Here is a 19,283-nt window from a genome sequence, read left to right as displayed (position 1 = left end):
GTGTTCAGTGGGGCAGCAGATTAGAAGGGATAATTTGAACACTGTGCACTGTGAGAGATGAGATTAGATGCACAGAGTTTGGACTGAGAGCAAGCAGCCTAAGGGTACTCTTTGATGAAAGGGTAGGGGTAGGGATGGAGCAGGGAAAAGGACTCCAAAAGGTATGAAAATGTTTGTCTTCTGACAATCCATTCTGTGCTCAAAACAAATGCCTACTTTAAATATATTTTCCCAAAGACCACTTTGTCCCTTAACCACTTCTTAGAGAGATCATATGTGAGCCTTCTCCCTTACAAAGTAAGCACAATGACTATATAAATTTTGTCCAGTGCCTGCGTTCCCACTAATCCTGCACTATTTTTTCAGTAGTTGATTAAAAATGTTTGCTCGAAGGCATGAGTTTTTTGCACATGCTCCTTCCACTCATCTGTTTGTTCCTTTGTTCATTCATTCTTCATTCATTCATTTTATTCAACAAATACATGCGCGCGCACACACACACACAGACCCTGCCCTTGAGGAGCTCATACTATATTGGGAGAACTAATTTTTAAATTGATACTGATAATTATGTCTTGATTTGGCCATAATTTTAATGGAAAAAATGAGAATATTGTCCTTTCACCGTTGTCTAATATGTATATTTTTCAAAATTTTAACAATACAATTAAGATTTTTACTGGATAATTTTTTAAAGCTGATGACTTAAGCTTGGGTTAGTAAATGTTTACTTATAGTAGTGTGTAGTTTAATTTTTTTAAATTCGTACTCTAAGTAAAACATTATCTCTTCTGAGAAATTTAGCAGATATTTCTTGTTCAGGATTGTTTTGAAGAGTATTCTTCAGGTAGAAAATTGCTATTTCCCTTACTGTTGACTACTGGGATATATTTCTACAATCTATTCATTGTTTGGCACTTCTGTAGAAAGTGAGATAAGTTGTCCAATTACAGTTTATGGAGATGTTGGTTTGCTATTGGATGTTTGCCCTTTTGGAACAACAATATAATTCTACACATTCTACTAAATAGCTGCCGCCTTTTCTGCACCTTCTGAATAAGGGCATTTTAAGCCTTTTTGCTATTTACATGTTTTAATAAACTATGGCATGTGAGTTGACACAAAAATCCTAACAATGGGAGTGAAAAACATGACATCAGGTATACTCCTTGAGGCTATACATAGTATCCTATAAACTTTCTGTAGTCTGCAATAGCTAATACAGCCTCTGGAATATAACAGCCTCAATAAATGTTTGTTTAAATAATATCAAAATGTCTTAAAATAAAATCAAGTAACATTGTTATGACTATATGTCCTAATGAAGGAGGTTAAAAATGTTTTACATTATGTCTGTGTAAATGAAATGGAGAAAAAAAACCCAATATTGCGAAGGGGAAAAAACAAAAACAAAAATTCCTTTCCATTTTCCAGGGGAAAAATAAAACTGTTTTACTCATATAATTTTTTCTTAGATTCTAGTAAAAGTCATTTTTTCCTTCTCAGTGCAAAGCTACTGTTGTTTCTTTTTAAAGTAAGAGTTTCAATACTTTATTTAGACTGTTCTTCCATTATGTAGAAGTGGTTTTACATTATTTTATTGTAGATAAGACTTTCAAAAAGTATTCATAATCTATTTTGACCAGAGCTAATAAAATAATATTTAAGTGCATTTCAAACCTTGAGTTTCATAATATTCTTCCAAAAAAATATAAAGTGTCCAAAGCCCATGGAAGACAAGTGAAAAATATAAGAAAGGAAAGCACTAGAAAGGCAAGAAGCATCTCTGATGCTGTGTAAGTGATGGGGAGAATATTTAGTGGTTTGGGCTAACTGGAGTATATATAGTAAATGTTGTGAGTTTCTGTGACAGATGAGAAGATCAACAACATTTGTTAAATGTATGACTAGCAAATCTAAAACCAAAGCCAAATAGTCTTTTCTACTATTTAACCCCTGTGTAATTGAAAAAAAAAAATGGAAATAATACAGGTCCTAAATAAAGCTACTTAGTTGATTTATAGATCAAAGTGATGAAGATGTCAAAATGGAAGAATTATATTTGCTGTTGATTAGGAATCTGTCAAATTTCTTTTCCTTTTTTTTAATTCATAGAAATAACTAAACAACTTGATGGGGAAAGCAGGACTTGTGAGGTGACTCATTGATAAGTCTTAATGACCTTGCTCAGGAGCCTAGGAATAAACCTGTCATTTGGTGACCTTGTCATGGATCAGATCTATACTTGGGTTCTCCTTGGGTCTTTGGGGTAAACTAGCCCATCTGAATGGCAGGCATTAAAAATTATTTAAGACTAAAGCAAATAAAGCTGTGTCAAGCAGGATAACAGTATAGTTCTTTTGAGCAAAATAGGTGTGGAACTGATAAGGATGAACACTACTAGTTATATTTTTAATCAAATACTATTGATAAAGTTTTCACTGGCAGTACTTGACTCTGAGGTATAACTTGCCTTCTATATAGCAAACTGGCTTGAATTATTTTTTGCTCTTTTCTCTACTTAAGGTAATAATGAAGGAATAATTTCTCTGATTATTAGAGCTTATCTTTCTATCATAACTAAAAAAACAAACAAAAAAGTGATCTGTTTTCCAGAAGGGACAGAGGCAGAGAGATTTGAACATGCTTTCTAAAAAAGATAACATTTTCTGGAAGAGTAGGAAGTTGAAGGGTATGAATTCAAAAGTTCTAGGCTTGACTTCATCCTATAAATTTGAGAAAGGTGCTTAATATCACTATGTTCATGTTATCTTTCAGATAGGATTTTCAAACTCTCACATCGGGTAGAAAAAACAATCATGAATAATACCTATATTAAAAACAGTTATAGGGGCGCCTGGGTGGCTCAGTTGGTTGAGTGTCCAACTTTGGCTCAGGTCATGATCTCACAGTTAGTGGGTTCGAGCCCCGCATCAGGCTCTGTGCCGATGTCTTGCTCAGAGCCTGGAGCCTGCTTCAGATTCAGTGTCTCCTTCTCTCTCTGCCCCTCCCCCGATCATGCTTTGTCTCACTCTGTTTCTCAACACTAAATAAATGTAAAAACAAACAAACAAACAAACAAACAAAAACAAACAGGCAGGTAACCACAGAATTAAGAAAGGCATGACAAAACAAAACGCTGTAAGTACACCTAATGAACAAATAATTGTGCTCAGTTTCTAGACAAAAGTAGTTTTGTTAGTTTTAAGAAGGAATGATTCTCTTTGGGAAAGGTTGGCTTAAAATAATACCAATACACAAAGGGACATAGGAGTAAACTTAATAATCCTACATTTATTTAAATCAATCTGTGGCTGATTTTTAGGAATTAAATATTGATTTTGACTCTATGTGAGGGTAGATACCCATTGTATACAGATCTGGAAGTTACAGCTGTGATTTTTGTCAATCAGAAATATACGATTATGCCAAAACTGGTAGTTAATGTAGTAATCTGAATGTCAGTTTAAAGCAGGATGTAAACAGGATGACGTTCAAATAGACTAGTGCCAATATACACACAGATATATATGCATGTTTATCTATAATTCAAAGTATTCTCTGACTGTATTATATTTGGTCATGATGTCAGAAGTATTCCTTTTGTTTATTTACTAGTTTGTTTGGAGCTATGGGGGGTTGTAGGGTATGTTACAGTCAGTGGAACATGACTGGAATTTACTATGAAAAGCCTCTACTACTATGTTACTAAAAAACTTAGTAACTTACTTTACCTTTCTGGGCTCTATTTGTAAAATAAGACTCTAAATTGAAGATTATAAGAAGAAATTCCTTTTTCTTTTTCTCATAAAGTCTATTGGAGAAAATCCCAAACTTGTGTTTACTGGTATCTGAACTTTAAAAAATACTGATAAATATTTGGACTCAATTCACATGCCATTAACTTGAATTTTTACAAAAAAATTATCCTAAAAGAATAGCTTAGTGGGTTGATTGATCTCTTCTTTGCCTAATTTGTCAAAATGGCATACAAATAAAATCTCCTCCTTTTTTATTGTACAGTTGGAGCAAAGATGATCTAGCATATATGATAAACCTGTATGCTAATTGCTTTAAAACTAATATCTTAAATTCATTAAAAGGGATGTAGATAAAGACTTGATAAATTATTTAAGGCAAAACTTAGCATTGAGCTTTTTTATCTTGGATACTCATCAGTCTCATTTAATTCAGTATTATCAACCTTGCCTTTATCATTTCATATCTTCTTTTAGAACATAATGAAATTTTCTTAAAACTTCCAAAATAATAAGTAAAGGGAGTACTAAAAATTAAGAGATATTTTCAGACAGAAATACAATATGCTGGAAATTTATTTCTGAAGGTTAATAGGAAAATTGCATGTGGTATAGCAAATATATTCTATGCATTATGTTGCTTATTAAACAAAATACACATATTTTCAAAACTTTGGTACCACCAACCTAGTCCTACTTCCATTTATTTTTGACTTATCCAACCTCTCATTATGATGTGAATAAGTAATTAGGTTTTCATATGTACTCCTTACATAAATAATAAGTATTGTGCCATATTTAAAAGCTTGCAATTAAATTAAAAATTAAAAAAGTATTGACTTTTTACTGAGTTTATGTCGACATCGTGGTTTTTTCCCTGTTTAAGTTTACAGTATTTTTACACTCTGGTAGGAACTGGATAACTCTTGTTTAAAGCCAGCAGGAGGAGCTCTCACCTTGCTGGGTTCAATGCAATTAGTGAGCCTGAAAAACCTGAATTTGTGGGGTTTTTACATATGAAACAAATAGTAAAATTTAAACATTTATCACGTTTTATGGTATTAAAAATCTCAAAACTCCTTAGTTTTATTTTAGTATCAGTTTATCATTCACTTGTCAGGAATGCAAATTTGGAATTTTACTGTTCTTATGAATTTTTAAAAGGTATGATTGCAGTTTAAAGAGGAAAACAAAGCAATAATATAAATCTTGTTTCTTAAAGCTAATCTGAAATAAAAAATTCTAAGGATTTACACTTCTGTAGGTATACATATTTTCCTTTTTTGTTTGTTTTGAAATGAGTATACTTCACAGTTTACAAATGCTAATTATCGAGAACCAAGCAGCCTAACATTTTAGAAAGTATATTTATATCAACTAATCAATTAATTAATTTTCCAGTCTGTGAAAAATAAATCTCTATTGGTAGACTTCAATATTAAGGATTTTTGAACACTCTGCTCCAGTAAACCTCTTGACTTAAATGGCATGATTTGTAGGTAGTACTGGTGAATTTTCTGTAGAAAATATTCATGAAAAACTAGGATAAAAACTTACAAAGATTTGGGTGACTGGGTGGTTCAGTCGGTTAAGCATCTGACTCTTGATCTCGGCTCAGGTTATGATCTCACTGTTCCTGAGCCCGAACTCTGTGTTGGGCTATATTGGGCTCTGCACTGAGCATGGAGCCTGCTTGGGATTCTCTCTCTCTCTCCCTCTCTCTCTCTCTCTCTCTCTCTCTGCTCCTTCCCTGCTCTCTTTTTCTCACTCTCTAAAAAGTAATCAATAAATTAAAAAAAAAAAACTTACAAAGTTTTTGGATCAGCAAAAGAAATAGTGATGTTTTTCTGCATCTACAGAAATAAAAGAGAGGGAGGCAGACAAAGAAACAGACTCTTAACTATAGGGAACAAATTGATGGTTACCAGGAGAACTGGGGATGGGGATGGGTTAAATAGGTGATGGGGATGAAGGTGTACTTGTAATGAGCACTGGAAGTGTTGAATCACTGTATTGTATACCTGAAACTAATATTATGCTATATGTTAACTAACTGAAATTTAAATAAAAACTGTAAAAAAAGGTAAGAAAAACACTTAAAATTGAAAGACTTTAAGTGTTTTACAAAGGACATTCTAACATCACTGTCCTTGGTTTGAATCCAAATCTGTCAGTTTGTGATGGAAAGGAAAATTACTTAACCTTTTTGAGGCTCAGTATTCTCATTTGTAAATTGAGCATTTAGAAAAAGACACACCTTCTAGGACGATGTGGAGATTACTTGAGGAAGAAAATACATAGAAACTTCTTCCAACAGTGACTGTGAATTAGTATCATTATTTTTCTAGCCTTCAGGGAAATAATGATGTATTTAAAAAATATAAATGTTCTAGATGAGGGGTGCCTGGGTGGCTCAGTTGGTTGAGCAGCCGACTTCAGCTCAGGTCATGATCTCGCAGTCCGTGGGTTAGAGCCCCGCGTCGGGCTCTGTGCTGACAGCTTAGAGCCTGGAGCCTGTTTTGGATTCTGTGTCTCCCTCTCTTTGACTCTCCCCTGTTCATGCTCTGTCTCTCCTTGTCTCAAAAATAAATAAAATGTTAAAAAAAAATTTAAAAAAATGTTCTAGATGAGTAACATTAAACTTTTGTGTATCCCAAAGTGCATACTGGTAGTAAATACTTCTGAATTCTTTATAATAGTGTATATCAAAAATGAAAGTAACTTTCATTTGATAATGAGATAAACTTACAGCTTGAATATTATTATAATGATATCTTTAAATTCTTTCTCTAATAAATGAGATTATTTTTGTTATACTGAATGAACCCAAATGCCATCAAATATCATTTTATGTATTTGTGTGTGTGTGTATGAGAATGTGTGTGTGTGTGTGTGTGTGTGTGTGTGTGACCATTAGCTAAGTCTATTAATTCATTAGGAGTTAGAAAACAGTATAGCCTAGTTCAGCCATTCCTTCTTAATTTATTAACTGAACTACTTCAATAACAGCAATGTTCCTTCTTTAACTGTTTTTTTATTCATAAGTAGTTTATATAGCAAAAGCAAAATAAGGGTGCCTGGGTGGCTCAATGAGTGTCCAATTCTTGGTATCAGCTCAGGTCATGGTCCCAGAATCATGGGATCAAGCCCTGTGTGGGGCTGTGTGCTGAGCATGGAGCCTGCTTAAGATTCTCTCTCCTGCTCTTTCACTCTCCCCCACTCACGCGTGTGTATGCACTCTCTCTCAAATAAAAAATAAAGAAATAAAGAAAAAACAAAATAAAATGTTTTATTGTTTTCATATTAGTTACCAGTTTTTAAAATAATGGTTTCCTAGTATTCTATAAAAGTTGTCAGTAGGTATATTTTATCATTATGAATGCATGGATTTGAGCATATTTGAAGTGTTTCAGTCCCTATAGTCATTAACCTTGTGTATGATCAGATTATCCATTTTTGGCCAGTAGAAGCCTATCCAGGTTGGTTCCCAAGTCTTTTTGACACAACTCTAGTAAAACATTGATATCTTCCTTGATTTCTGTATAAGGATTACAAAACATCACTAATGAAGTACTTTCACAAAAAAAAATAAAAATAAATTGAACTTCAGTCTGATCAAGTTACTAAAAGTATCTACCAATTTAAAGAATATAAAGGGAATGGGGGGCATGTTCAATGATATGTTACAATTAGAAAAATCTAGAATATAGGACAAAATAACCTTTTTTTCCCAGTAAATTTGATTTCAAGTAATGAAAAAGATAACTGGCCAGGCATTAAGGAAATATATTAAAACAACAATGAGATACCATTATACACCTGTTGGAATGCCTTAAAAAAGACCTGGACAATACCAAGTCCTGCTAAGGATGTGAAGCAACTGGAAAACTGGTATTCTGCTAATGGGAATTTGAAACATCATAGCCATTTTGTAATACAGTTGGAAGGTGTCTTCAAAATGAGGATTCTCCATAAACCCAGGAATCCCTATTTACCATGGAGAAATGAAAGCATAGGGTCATATAAAAACCTGTACATGAAAGTTTATAGTGGCTTTATTTATAATGTTCCCAATGGGAAATAGCTCACATTTCCATCAAGTAGGGAATTCCATACAATAGAATACTTTTCAACAATAAAAAGGAACTATTGATACATGCAGCAACATAGATGAATCTCAAATGCATTATGCTACAAGAAAGAACCAGTCTTGAAAGACCCCATGCTATACTATTTCATTCATTTGACATTTTGGAAAAGGAAAAATCATAGGGACAGAAGTTAAATTAGTAGTTGCCAGGGACTGGGCTGTGGAAGGGATTAGCCATATTGGATAACAAAGGAAGTTTTGGGGGTGATGGAAATATTCCATAGCTTGACTGTAGCAGTGGTTACATGGATGTGGGTGTTTGTCACAATTCATAGAAATGTACATTTAGAAAGGGTAAATTTATTGTAAGTAAATCATACCTCAATAAATCTAACAAAAAAAGTTAATGGGATAAAGTGTAAATTAAAAAACGAAAGTAGATTGTCAACTCAGTGTAATGAATAGGACTTATTTAGAGCTTGATTTTTCTATTCAAGTAAGTTAAGACAATAGGGATATTAAACACTGGATATTTGATGGCATTAAGGAATTATTACTTATAGTAATGAATTAAGATACTGTAGCTATATAAAGAGGAGTCTTATTCTTAGAAATATATACTTAAATTTTTATGGATGTTACTGGAATTTGCTTCAAAGAAATACTGCAGTGGGAGAGAGTAGATAAAAACATGTGGATGAAGTAAGATTGGCTATAAATTGGTAATTATTGAATCTGGATGATGAGTACATGAGGGTTCATTTTACTCTTTTCTCTACATTCTAAAATATGTTTGAGAATTTTCCACAATAAAATTTAAATGATTGAAGCTTAGTTCTACAAATGTATGTTTAATGAATTGATTTAAACAGTACTGAAAGAATATTCTGCAATGACTAATGTTACTCTGTCAAGGCTGTGTCCCTGGAATAGCTCCCACTATGGGAACAGTAGGCAGAGCTCATATTCTGAGAATAGGGGAGGGGGTGGGGGGATGAGGAGCCTACAGTTGCCTGAGTCCAGCTCGAGGGTCAACTGACAGTCACATCCTCTTGATTACCTCCTTCAACACTTGTCAGTTTTAAAAGTCAGCTACTAAAAATAACTTAATTCTGTTATTCAGTTATCTGCCTTATTTAGCATTGTTAAACACAAATTAAATATTTTGAAAATAAGTTAGAACTACTTTATGTTATTTTATTATTAATATTGTATATTAGAATTTAGTATACATAGTTAATTTTAAAGTAAGTAATGAAACTTATTAAAGCTAATGCAATGAATAATAGTAAAGGTAGTTGACATTAATGATTTAAATAACATATTTTTTCATCAATTTGAGATATTCATGTAAGTTTTTTTTTTTTAATTTAATTCCAGTTGTGTTGCTTGATACAACAACTGTGCTGGGAGAGCTAGGATGGAAAACATATCCATTAAATGGGGTAAGTTTAATTATGTTTTTAAAACTTTCATCCTTACTAGGTTTTAGAGTTTGTTATAATAGTTAAAGGAACAGTGAATTTTGGCTCTAGTTACCATGAATTTTAGCACATAACTAAAATCTCTTAGAAAAGATTAAAATACAATTAGAATTGGTAACCACTGAGAATGATGTATACAAATATTTGCTTTTCTTTAAATTATAATTATTCTTTAATACAGTGTTTATATAATATTAGACTATCTCCCCTATAAATATTTTTTTCATAGAAAAAATTTTTATGTATAAGAGTTTTTTGTGTATAGGTTTATTAAATTTGGTAACCTCAGTGAGTATTTGTCCATAAACAAACTTTAGATTGTTATAAAAGAAGTGGATTTTACAGATATTAACAATTTATTTTTTATTAAAACATATGAGTGTAATAAAGCAGTGTATGTTTTTGAATTTGGCCAAAAGAAACATTATGATTAGGTTTTGTTACCTGAGAGTAGTTGCTTTTGAAAGGCATGTGTAATTTAAAGATGTGTAATTTACAAACTAATTTTTCAAGTACTGATATCACTTTAGCTGTGGTTATAATGGACTTTTTATGTGGTTTAATATATTTTGCACGTTTTCACATTGCAGTGTGTTTCTACTTCTTTTTTAATTTTCACTCTTATGTGGATCCTGACAAATTTAACAGAAGACCATGGGGTAGGGGAAGGAAAAAAAAAGTTAGAGAGGGAGGGAGCCAAACCATAGGAGACTCTTAAAAACTGAGAATAAACTGAGGGTTGATGGGGGATGGGAGGAAGGGGAAAGTGGGTGATGGGCATTGAGGAGGGCACCCGTTGGGTTGAGCACTGGGTGTTGTATGGAAACCAATTTGACAGTAAATTCCATATTAAAAAAATTGTTTCAAGTAAAAATAAAAGGGTGGTTTGTGAAGCTTTTTATCTAGATTTTGCCTAATTAAGGAAAATTTATAGTAACAGAGGTAGTCAACAGTTATTCAGGTGTACTTGGGTTAGCTTTTCTTCCTTTTTTTATAAATTGTATTTTTCTCATTCATCAGATTCTTAGTTGATACTTTTACATTGTTTTTTTTTTCCATTACATCTGCAAATTTAAATTTGAAAGGAGAAGTTGACTGAAAAATGTTTTATTTTTAGAATCATTCAAATATTACTGTTTGAATTTGACTTTTTATATAAATACTCATTAAATGTGTATTTTCAAGTATACATTTCTGTAAAGAGTTAACTTTTCTGTCTTTGTTCAGCAGGCTTTTTGTTTCCTTAGATTTGTTTGCTTTATAGACTGATTTTATTTTTTTTGAAATTTTCCTTTTATTTTCATAGAACTCTCATCAAACTATTCCTGAAAATATATCTTTGAAACTATATTTGTACATTCATCATCTTATTTTTAGTAAATATCAATATTTATTGATTGTATTAAACATGTTAAATTTATTAGTTACTTTCAAGGAATGAATGATTTTTTTTCTAAAATACTCCTCCAAGATATATACATATCTGTGTTCTCAGTGTACAAAGTAATTTATAAGAACGTATAAATCCTTAAAAAGTTTATAAGAATTATTTTTCCATTGTTGAAAAAAAATGACAAAAAGTTTAGTGATTATATTATCACTCACCTCATGGAGTCATAGCTGAAGAATCCTGTGAGGAACAGCAGTTACACCCCTGCTGTCGTGATTGTATTTGTCTAGATCAGGCTGTTTCAAAGCAAACTGCTAATGAGGAGACACAGGGACTTAGTGAGTTACAAGTAAACTTACTGTAAAGAACTATTGTTCTTACAATGATCTTGTAATAGGTGTTATGAAAGTGAGATTTTTTTCTACTATATCTAGTTTATTAGTTTGGAAGAGAAAGGGCAGAATTGTCTGAAAAGTAATGCTTACTCTATAGTTTTCTATTTGCAGACACTGCACTAAGAATTTTACATTTTATTTCCATAGTAGCCTTATGAGGTATATCTGAGTTCTGGTTCCCAGTTGGAGAAACCTCTTCTTAAAGAGAGTAAGGAACAAAAAATACCAACAAGTTATAGGCTAAATCGTGACTGATGGGATTTATTTCAAAATAAATTATTTCTACTAAAGCCTATATCTTTATCATGGCACTGGTAACAGAGAGGAGCGTTGGAAACTTCGTGAAAGGCCGATTAATTATGTTGATATTTGCATAATTGATTCAGATTTCTTTTCTCCCCTTGCCAAACATAGTACTTGACTGAGATGAACATTTTGGACACCAGCCATGGATTTGCAGGAGGAAAGAGAGAAAGGAGAGGAAGGAGACAATAGTAGAAAATATGTATGATAGAATAAGGTGGAAAAGGGAGAAATGGTTAACATTTATCAGGCATTTACCATATGCTAGTCTTTGTTCAAAGAAGTTTATTCACATGAGTCCTAGAAACCAAGAATCATTTTACCCTATTGAAACATACGGAAATTGAGACTCAAGTACATTAAATAACCTTTACAAGGTCACAGAGCTAGGAATTAGTGCAGTGAAAATTCTAAGCCAAACAGATCCTAATTTTTTTTTTTAAATGAGATTCTTTTCCCTTTTTCTTTTTTTTTTTTTTTTTCAACATTTATTTATTTTTGGGACAGAGAGAGACAGAGCATGAACGGGGGAGGGGCAGAGAGAGAGGGAGACACAGAATCAGAAACAGGCTCCAGGCTCTGAGCCATCAGCCCAGAGCCCGACGCGGGGCTCGAACTCAACGGACCGCGAGATCGTGACCTGGCTGAAGTCGGACGCTTAACCGACTGCGCCACCCAGGCGCCCCAGATCCTAATTTTTAACACAAATATGTTATTTGTTAAAGGAAATCTTATTTCCTTTAAGATTCTACCTTGTAAATATAAAGACCAGTGACCAATATGTATAAACTACAGAGGGAAAGGTAACACAAGGATTCAGGCATTAACATATAAATTGAATACTCAATTGCCTTGGAATGTCACTGTTGGAATGATCTATATTACTTTTAGATTATCCCTCAAATAATAATGCATATATGGAAAGTGAAAGCAGTAGGAATAATTGAAAATGAGAGTATATGGACATAGTTTATAATAGGTGCATGAATTAGAGGAAACAAATTAATCAAGGGATACAATAAAATGGATAGATGACTTAAGTAAGTTTTAAAGAACGTATATAGCTTCAATTTCTCTTTTAATGAAGGGTATATATTACTGACAAGAATGGAGTTTACTTAATGCTCTTGATAGGTAAAAACAAGTAAGGAAATAATCAAGAAGGATGAAGAACTTTGAAAAAGGCTACTAAAGATGGCAAAAGTGAAAATCATTTAGACATCAATAATAGTCAAATAATTAAAAACCTATAGAAACTGTTAATCAATTTATAACATTTAAACTACCATTTATATCTGTATATTAAAATTATATCTATTTGAAATTGTATGACTTTTTTTCAGGTTGTCACATTTATGGAGCCATGCTAATATGAATGGTCATTTTAACTAAAATTGACTTTTTTCACTAAAATTGACGACTTAAGTTGATTTTACAAATATGCCACAGGTAGAAAAGACAGCTAGATGTTAAATTGGGTAATTTTATGATATCAAGTATAATTGGTATTTCTCTAAATGAAGTATTTTCTAGGAATAACATTTTAATTGATCATTTTTTTTCTTTTTTTTAAATGTTTATTTATATTTGAGAGAGAGAGAGAGACAAAGTGTGAGCGGGGAAAGGGGCAGAGAGAGCGAGACACAGAATCCAAAGCAGGCTCCCGGCTCTGAGCTGTCAGTATAGAGCCCAACATGGGCCTCGAACCCATGAATTGTGAGATGGTGATCTGAGTTGGATGTTTAACCAACTGAGCCACCCAGGATCCCAGATAAAATTTTTTTTCTATAAAGACTTGAACTAAGAGATATTTTTGAAATTATATACTATTTATATAAAATAATGTGATTTAATAAGTTATTTAATAGTTTTTTTTTCTTTTTACTTAGAATAGCCATCCCACCAGTAGTATCATGCTAATGTGGTTACACGAGTAGACATTTGCAATGTTGTAAATACAACCATTACTGGTTATTTGAGTAGTAGATAAGCACCTCTGGTTACAGAATGTGGAAGATAGATGAGTGAATAGTCTTGAGCAAATGACCTTTAGGCTTGCAAAAATGAAAAAAAAATGTGTATATTTGCTGAAATGCTTGTCAACTCACTTGTACCAACATTTAAAATATGTGGTGTCCAGGATTCAATTTAAATTTTTTTTAAATGTTTATTTTTGAGAGAGAGAGAGACAGAGCATGAGCAGGGGAAGGACAGAGAGAGATGGAGACACAGAATCCGCAGCAGACTCCTGGCTCTGAGCTGTCAGCACAGAGCCCAACTTGGGGCTCGAACCCCCAAGCCGTGAGATCATGACCTGAACTGAAGTCGGATACTTAACAAGCTGAGCCACCCAGGCGCCCCCAGAATTCAATTTAACAAACTTTTCATTTTATGCTCTTTGTGCCAAGTACCCTATTAGGGTGCTTAAAAGTATGCTTACATAACTTGCGGAGTCTTGGAGTATAGAGCTAATTCTGCACAATTAGAAGGCCAAAGAGTGTCTTCAGGTAGTTTTGAGTAATGGTTTGTGAAAGAATAATAAAAGGAGGGATTAATTCTGGTCAGAAAAAATGGTAGTAGGATGTGACATCAGCTCTTTCTTATAAACTGTGAAGGAACCACATATGGGCTTGATAAGAGGGTGGAAAGCATCTGTTAGGCAAAAAGAATAACTTGAGGAAACGCACAGAATTCTCAAATGTGTGTGCATTATGTTATAGGAATGTTGAGAATAATTTGTGTGGTTGGGTGAAGGGTTTTGTGGGAAAGGAGACTGTGATGATAGGCTAACCATATTGTGGAAAACTTAGAATTTCAGTTTCTTAACTGATTTAGATAGTGTATGTCTCACCCCCAGTAAATAGAAGTAGAAGTAAAAATGTTCTGGATTCAGTTAAGCAAACAAACAAAAATTCATAAAGCTTTCTTTTGTTTTAGATAATAACATAGACCCTTGGAAATGAAAGGTAGGCACCTTAGAAAATTGTTAGGAAGGGATGTTCAAAATATAGACAATATGACATTATTGATATATTGAGAACAGAGTACAATTGAATAGTTACACTTGTATATATGCTGAAGCTTGGTTTTAGAAAAGAATGAATACATCAAAGATTTTGGTAACCAGTGGTTGTAATTTTAACACTATGCTCTCAGTGCCTAATGTCAAAATTTTATGTCTACATAATTTAAAAATCTTAAGAACTTTATCCTGTAAGTGGCCCTTCCATCCTTAATCTGTCAGTGTATTACACTAACATAGTAAAATGATGATGATATAACAAAGTAGTTAATAGTGCTATGGTAATCAGTGAAAGAATGCTGCATATAAATTTTTACATAACATATAGAAGTTATTAGTGAATAGTGGAGATTTTTTTTTTCATAAATATTAAGTCTAGGGCATATGCCCTGGATTTTCCTTTTGCTGTAAATCACTAATAACTAACTGGTTAATACTAAATCTTACCCAGTGCAAAAATGAAAGACCCATTTTAATTTTGAAAATCTTCTGGGAAGGAGATAGTCTTTAAGAAGTCATGTTATTGTAATGCTAATGAGAAAAAAGGAAACATGAAGGATACTGTTCATGCAATAACTTTGTACAAAAGAAGAAATTAAAAAATATGTATCTCTTGAGTTCTCATAATCTGAAAAAGAGTTAAAGAAAAATCACATAAATTTTCTTGAAATACTCGTGGTTTACTCCTTTCAATTGATAATTTTATTTATTGATAGTTTATTTATTACAGTTTGGTTTTGGCCAATATAGAACATTGTAGATGAAATAGAAAAATACAGTGAGACCTGTAGTTGAACGTGACATTCAAAATCTGTAATATTCATTACAGATCGGGTCCCATTCAATACTTCCCAGCAGTGGGTATATCACAGTGGGGCGTCCTGGCTCAGTATTAATTCTGACTAATAAAAAGTAACCGGTACTCACCAGAAATGTAAAAGACTTTTCATAATATAGAAAAGAAATTTCATGATTAAAGACATATTGTTTCCTTTGAGCTTTATTAATTATATTTGATACTACTTAAAATGTAATAGCTTTGTGGTTTTTAATTTTGATACTGTAATTGAAAAGATAAATGACTTGTTTGGGTAGCCACATACTGATTATTAACAGTACTTATACCTGAATAAATCCTGATAGTTGAAAGGTAACATTTCATAATAATAAGTCCATAAGGTATTATTTGATTTATATTCAATATTACACATACTTAATGTTGGGGTGCCTGCATGGCTCAGTTGGTTAAGTGTCTGACTCTTCATTTCGGCCCAGGTCATGATCTGTGAGATTGAGCCCTGCATTGGGCTCTGCATGTACAGCCTGGAGTGGGCTTGGGATTCTCTCTCTCCCTGTCTCTCTGCCTCTTGTCTGTGCTCGTACTCTCTCTTTCTCTCTCTCTCTCTCAAAATACATAAACATTTAAAAAGTACTTATTGTTGATGGAAAGAACTTGATTTTTAAGTTTCTTAATGTTTATTTACTTTTTAGAGAGAGAGAGAGAGAGAGAGAGAGAACTGGGGAGGGGCAGAGACAGAGGGAGAGACAGAATTGGGTGCAGGCTGTAGGCTCTGAGCTGTCTGCACAGAGCCTGATGCAGGGCTGGAACTCACAAACTACGAGATCATGACCTGAACTGAAGTCAGATGCTTAACTGACTGAGCCACCCAGATTCCCTGAAACAACTTGATTTTTAATCACCCCATCAACTCACCTGGAAGATTTTAACTATTTATTTTTATTCATAGTAATAATTTTAGCAAGAAAATGAAAGTTTTGATTTTCCCAGTTTTTTTCTCCCACTCTTCTGTTTTGGCTACTTGTAAGACATAGTAGATCAGATCTTTGTTACAAAGTTGTAGTGGACATAGATATAGGCACACCAATACTCAAAATCAAACTTCTTTTCAACAGTGAAGTACACTGTAACAAAAAGAAGAAACTTAATGCTAGTAGAAAAAAATTGCTATTGGATATTAAGTTGTATTTTATATTAGTTATGACAATTAGAGGTTAGAAAACTTTGTTTCTGAGATGTCAAATATTAATTTCAAATACCATATATGTATTTTTTGCACGTTGTGACTTAGATGATCTTTAGGGTTTGAATAATCCAAGACGATACAAGATATGTGATCTTATCTGTTAAATATAGTGAATTACTATTAGGAAATTTATTCTGAAGCAATTAGGAAAATAGTGATTCAGGTCATTCATGTCTAAATAAAATCTATAAGTGAACATAGTAATTCCATTACTATAATAATTTTTATAATGGCAAAATGATTTTTGTAATAAAAGAGTCTTATATTACAATTAAACTGTTTGGAAAGGCACTGTATTCCATATATCAGAGCCTGTTTTAAGGCCAACCAGGAAACATAAAATCCATGGAAGGTAGAATTTCCTTGAAGAGAACACAGGAATATGAATTACCCCAGCTACAGGCCCTCTTTTATCAACTTGTGCTTGGGTAAATGACCTCCCCTGCATGTGGGCAATGCGAGGAAACAGGTGAATAAATATGCATAGCTTATTAGAGTCCATAAATTTCCAAATATTTAATATCTCAGCCACTGTAATATTTTTTGGGTTTTTTTCTAAGTTTTTATTTAAATTACAGTTCATTTACATACAGTGTAATATTAGTTTCAAGTGTAGAATTAGTGATTCATCACTTAAATACACACCCAATGCTCATCATACCAAGTACCCTCATTAATAGTCATCACCCATTTAACCCATGCCCCTGCCCACCTCCCCTCCAGCAACCCTCAGTTTGTTCTCTGTAGTTAAGTCTTTTTTCTTGTTTTCCTTTCTTTTTTCCCCGCTATGCTCATCTGTTTTGTTGCTTAAATTCCACATATAAGTGAAAACATATGGCATTTGTCTGTCCCTGACTGAGTTATGTTGCTTAGCATAAGAGTCTCTGGCACCATCCACATTACTACAAAGATGACAAGATTTCATTCTTTTTTTATGTCTAAGTAATATTCTACTGTGTGTGTGTGTGTGTGTGTGTGTGTGTGTGTGTGTATACATACCACAACTTCTTTATCCATTCATCAGTTGTTGGACATTTGAGCTCTTTCCATAATTGGACTGTCGTTCATAATGCTGAGCAACTGTGATTTGTGGCACTTTTCTGTGAACTGTATCAGACTATTCCTTCCTATATAGTAGCATCCTCTCCAAAATAAGTAAATATGTGGATTGCTTCCTTAGTTTTTACCAGTTGAAAGAACATGTATTGAGTAGTGATGAAACTAATTCTATGGTGAGGAAGAGAAGTAAGAGTAAAGAAGATAGTAATGATTTGGGAAATCAGATGTGAAGTATTTACTGATCTGTGAATATATAATTAGCTTCGTATTCTCTGGGCAGCTGAAAATAAGTATGTATGAAATTCATTTTTCCAGTATCTCTGCAGTTTTTTATTGTATATTCTTGTTGGTGTCTTCCCATAAGCATGCATATATATATATATATATATATATATATATATATATACACACACACACACACACACACACACACATATAATGGTATGGGTCACTTTAAGCCAGTTACCTTTGATTTATATAATATAATCTTTCCTTTATTCTCTATTTTTTACACTATTAATTAGAAAGCTTTAACTTCTAATCTCCTAGTTCCAACAGAAGTTTACAGTTGTTCTTTTAAAATAACTCCCATATTATATAATTTAAACTCAGTTTCTGGTTTTATCAAAAAGTTCTAATTGTTTTAACCAGAATAATTCAAGCTATTTATAAACCGTTTCATTTAGGAGCCCCTGGTGGCTCAGTCAGTTAAGCATCCAACTCTTGATTTCAGCTAAGGTCATGGTCTTATGGTTCGATTTGTGCTCATGTTTGACTCTGTTCTGAGCACAGAGCCTGCTTGGGATTCTTTCCCTTTCTGTCTGTCTTCCTACCTGCATGCACACACATACAAGTTATCTCTGTCTCTGTCTCTCTCTCTCTCTCTCTCTCTCTCTCAAAATAAATAAATAAACTTTAAAAAAACCCATTTCATTTATAAACAAAAGAGTCTACATCTAAATCCAAAGCAAGAACATACAAATGCTAAATTCTCTTATAAACTCTAAGGGATTATTAGTAAAATACTTAACAACTAGATGAAATATAGTTGGCCAGATATTCTTATAATCTTGTTTGCATTTTGAGTGATTGACTCATTCTTTAAATTTTTTTTTTCAACGTTTATTTATTTTTGGGACAGAGAGAGACAGAGCATGAACGGGGGAGGGGCAGAGAGAAAGGGAGACACAGAATCGGAAACAGGCTCCAGGCTCTGAGCCATCAGCCCAGAGCCTGACGCCGGGCTCGAACTCACGGACTCTGAGATCGTGACCTGGCTGAAGTCGGACGCTTAACCAACTGCGCCACCCAGGCGCCCCGTTTGACTCATTCTTAAACCCCACCTCCAATCTCCAAATCCTGTCTTCTACCTCCTTGAAGCTCTTTCAGATCATTCTCTGTCATTACCGCATCAATTTGGTTCCTCATCACCTCCTCCAAATCAGCATGGTTATGTTTTAAATTATCCTCTTGCTTTGGGTTTTTCTCCAGCCCCTTCCACCAACCTTTCAAACCCATCCTTTATCCTGTGGCCAGACTAATCTGAAACTGAAGATCAAATCTTGTTCCTGTTCAATCCCTATTCCCCTTATCTACCATTTGCCCCATGACCCACAGCTGCTTCTCACTTTTCACCTTCTGATGTTCTCTGCCCTTTAGCCACGCCCATTTTCTAGCTTTTTTTTTAAAAGAGACTTTTGTAGTTTCTTCTATGTAACTTTCTGTTACTTTCGTGTA

At 33.3% G+C, this 19,283-nt stretch overlaps 1 protein-coding gene across 2 annotated transcripts in view; it reads left to right on the top strand.

Annotated features, from left to right (window-relative positions):
- The window catches only part of EPHA6 (EPH receptor A6), an 880,333-nt gene that overhangs the window by 60,213 nt on the left and 800,837 nt on the right, over positions 1 to 19,283 (top strand). For both annotated transcript variants that reach the window (XM_047875260.1, XM_047875259.1), the window contains exon 2: positions 9,229 to 9,293. In XM_047875260.1, the coding sequence (XP_047731216.1) occupies positions 9,229 to 9,293 (65 nt within the window). The remainder of the gene's footprint in view (positions 1 to 9,228; positions 9,294 to 19,283) is intronic.

This window comes from Prionailurus viverrinus, chromosome C2, assembly GCF_022837055.1.
Source record: "Prionailurus viverrinus isolate Anna chromosome C2, UM_Priviv_1.0, whole genome shotgun sequence".
Classification (NCBI taxonomy): Eukaryota; Metazoa; Chordata; class Mammalia; order Carnivora; family Felidae; genus Prionailurus; species Prionailurus viverrinus.
The sequence above is the reverse complement of the archived record's forward strand: the minus strand, read 5'-3'. Positions and strand labels throughout refer to the sequence as shown.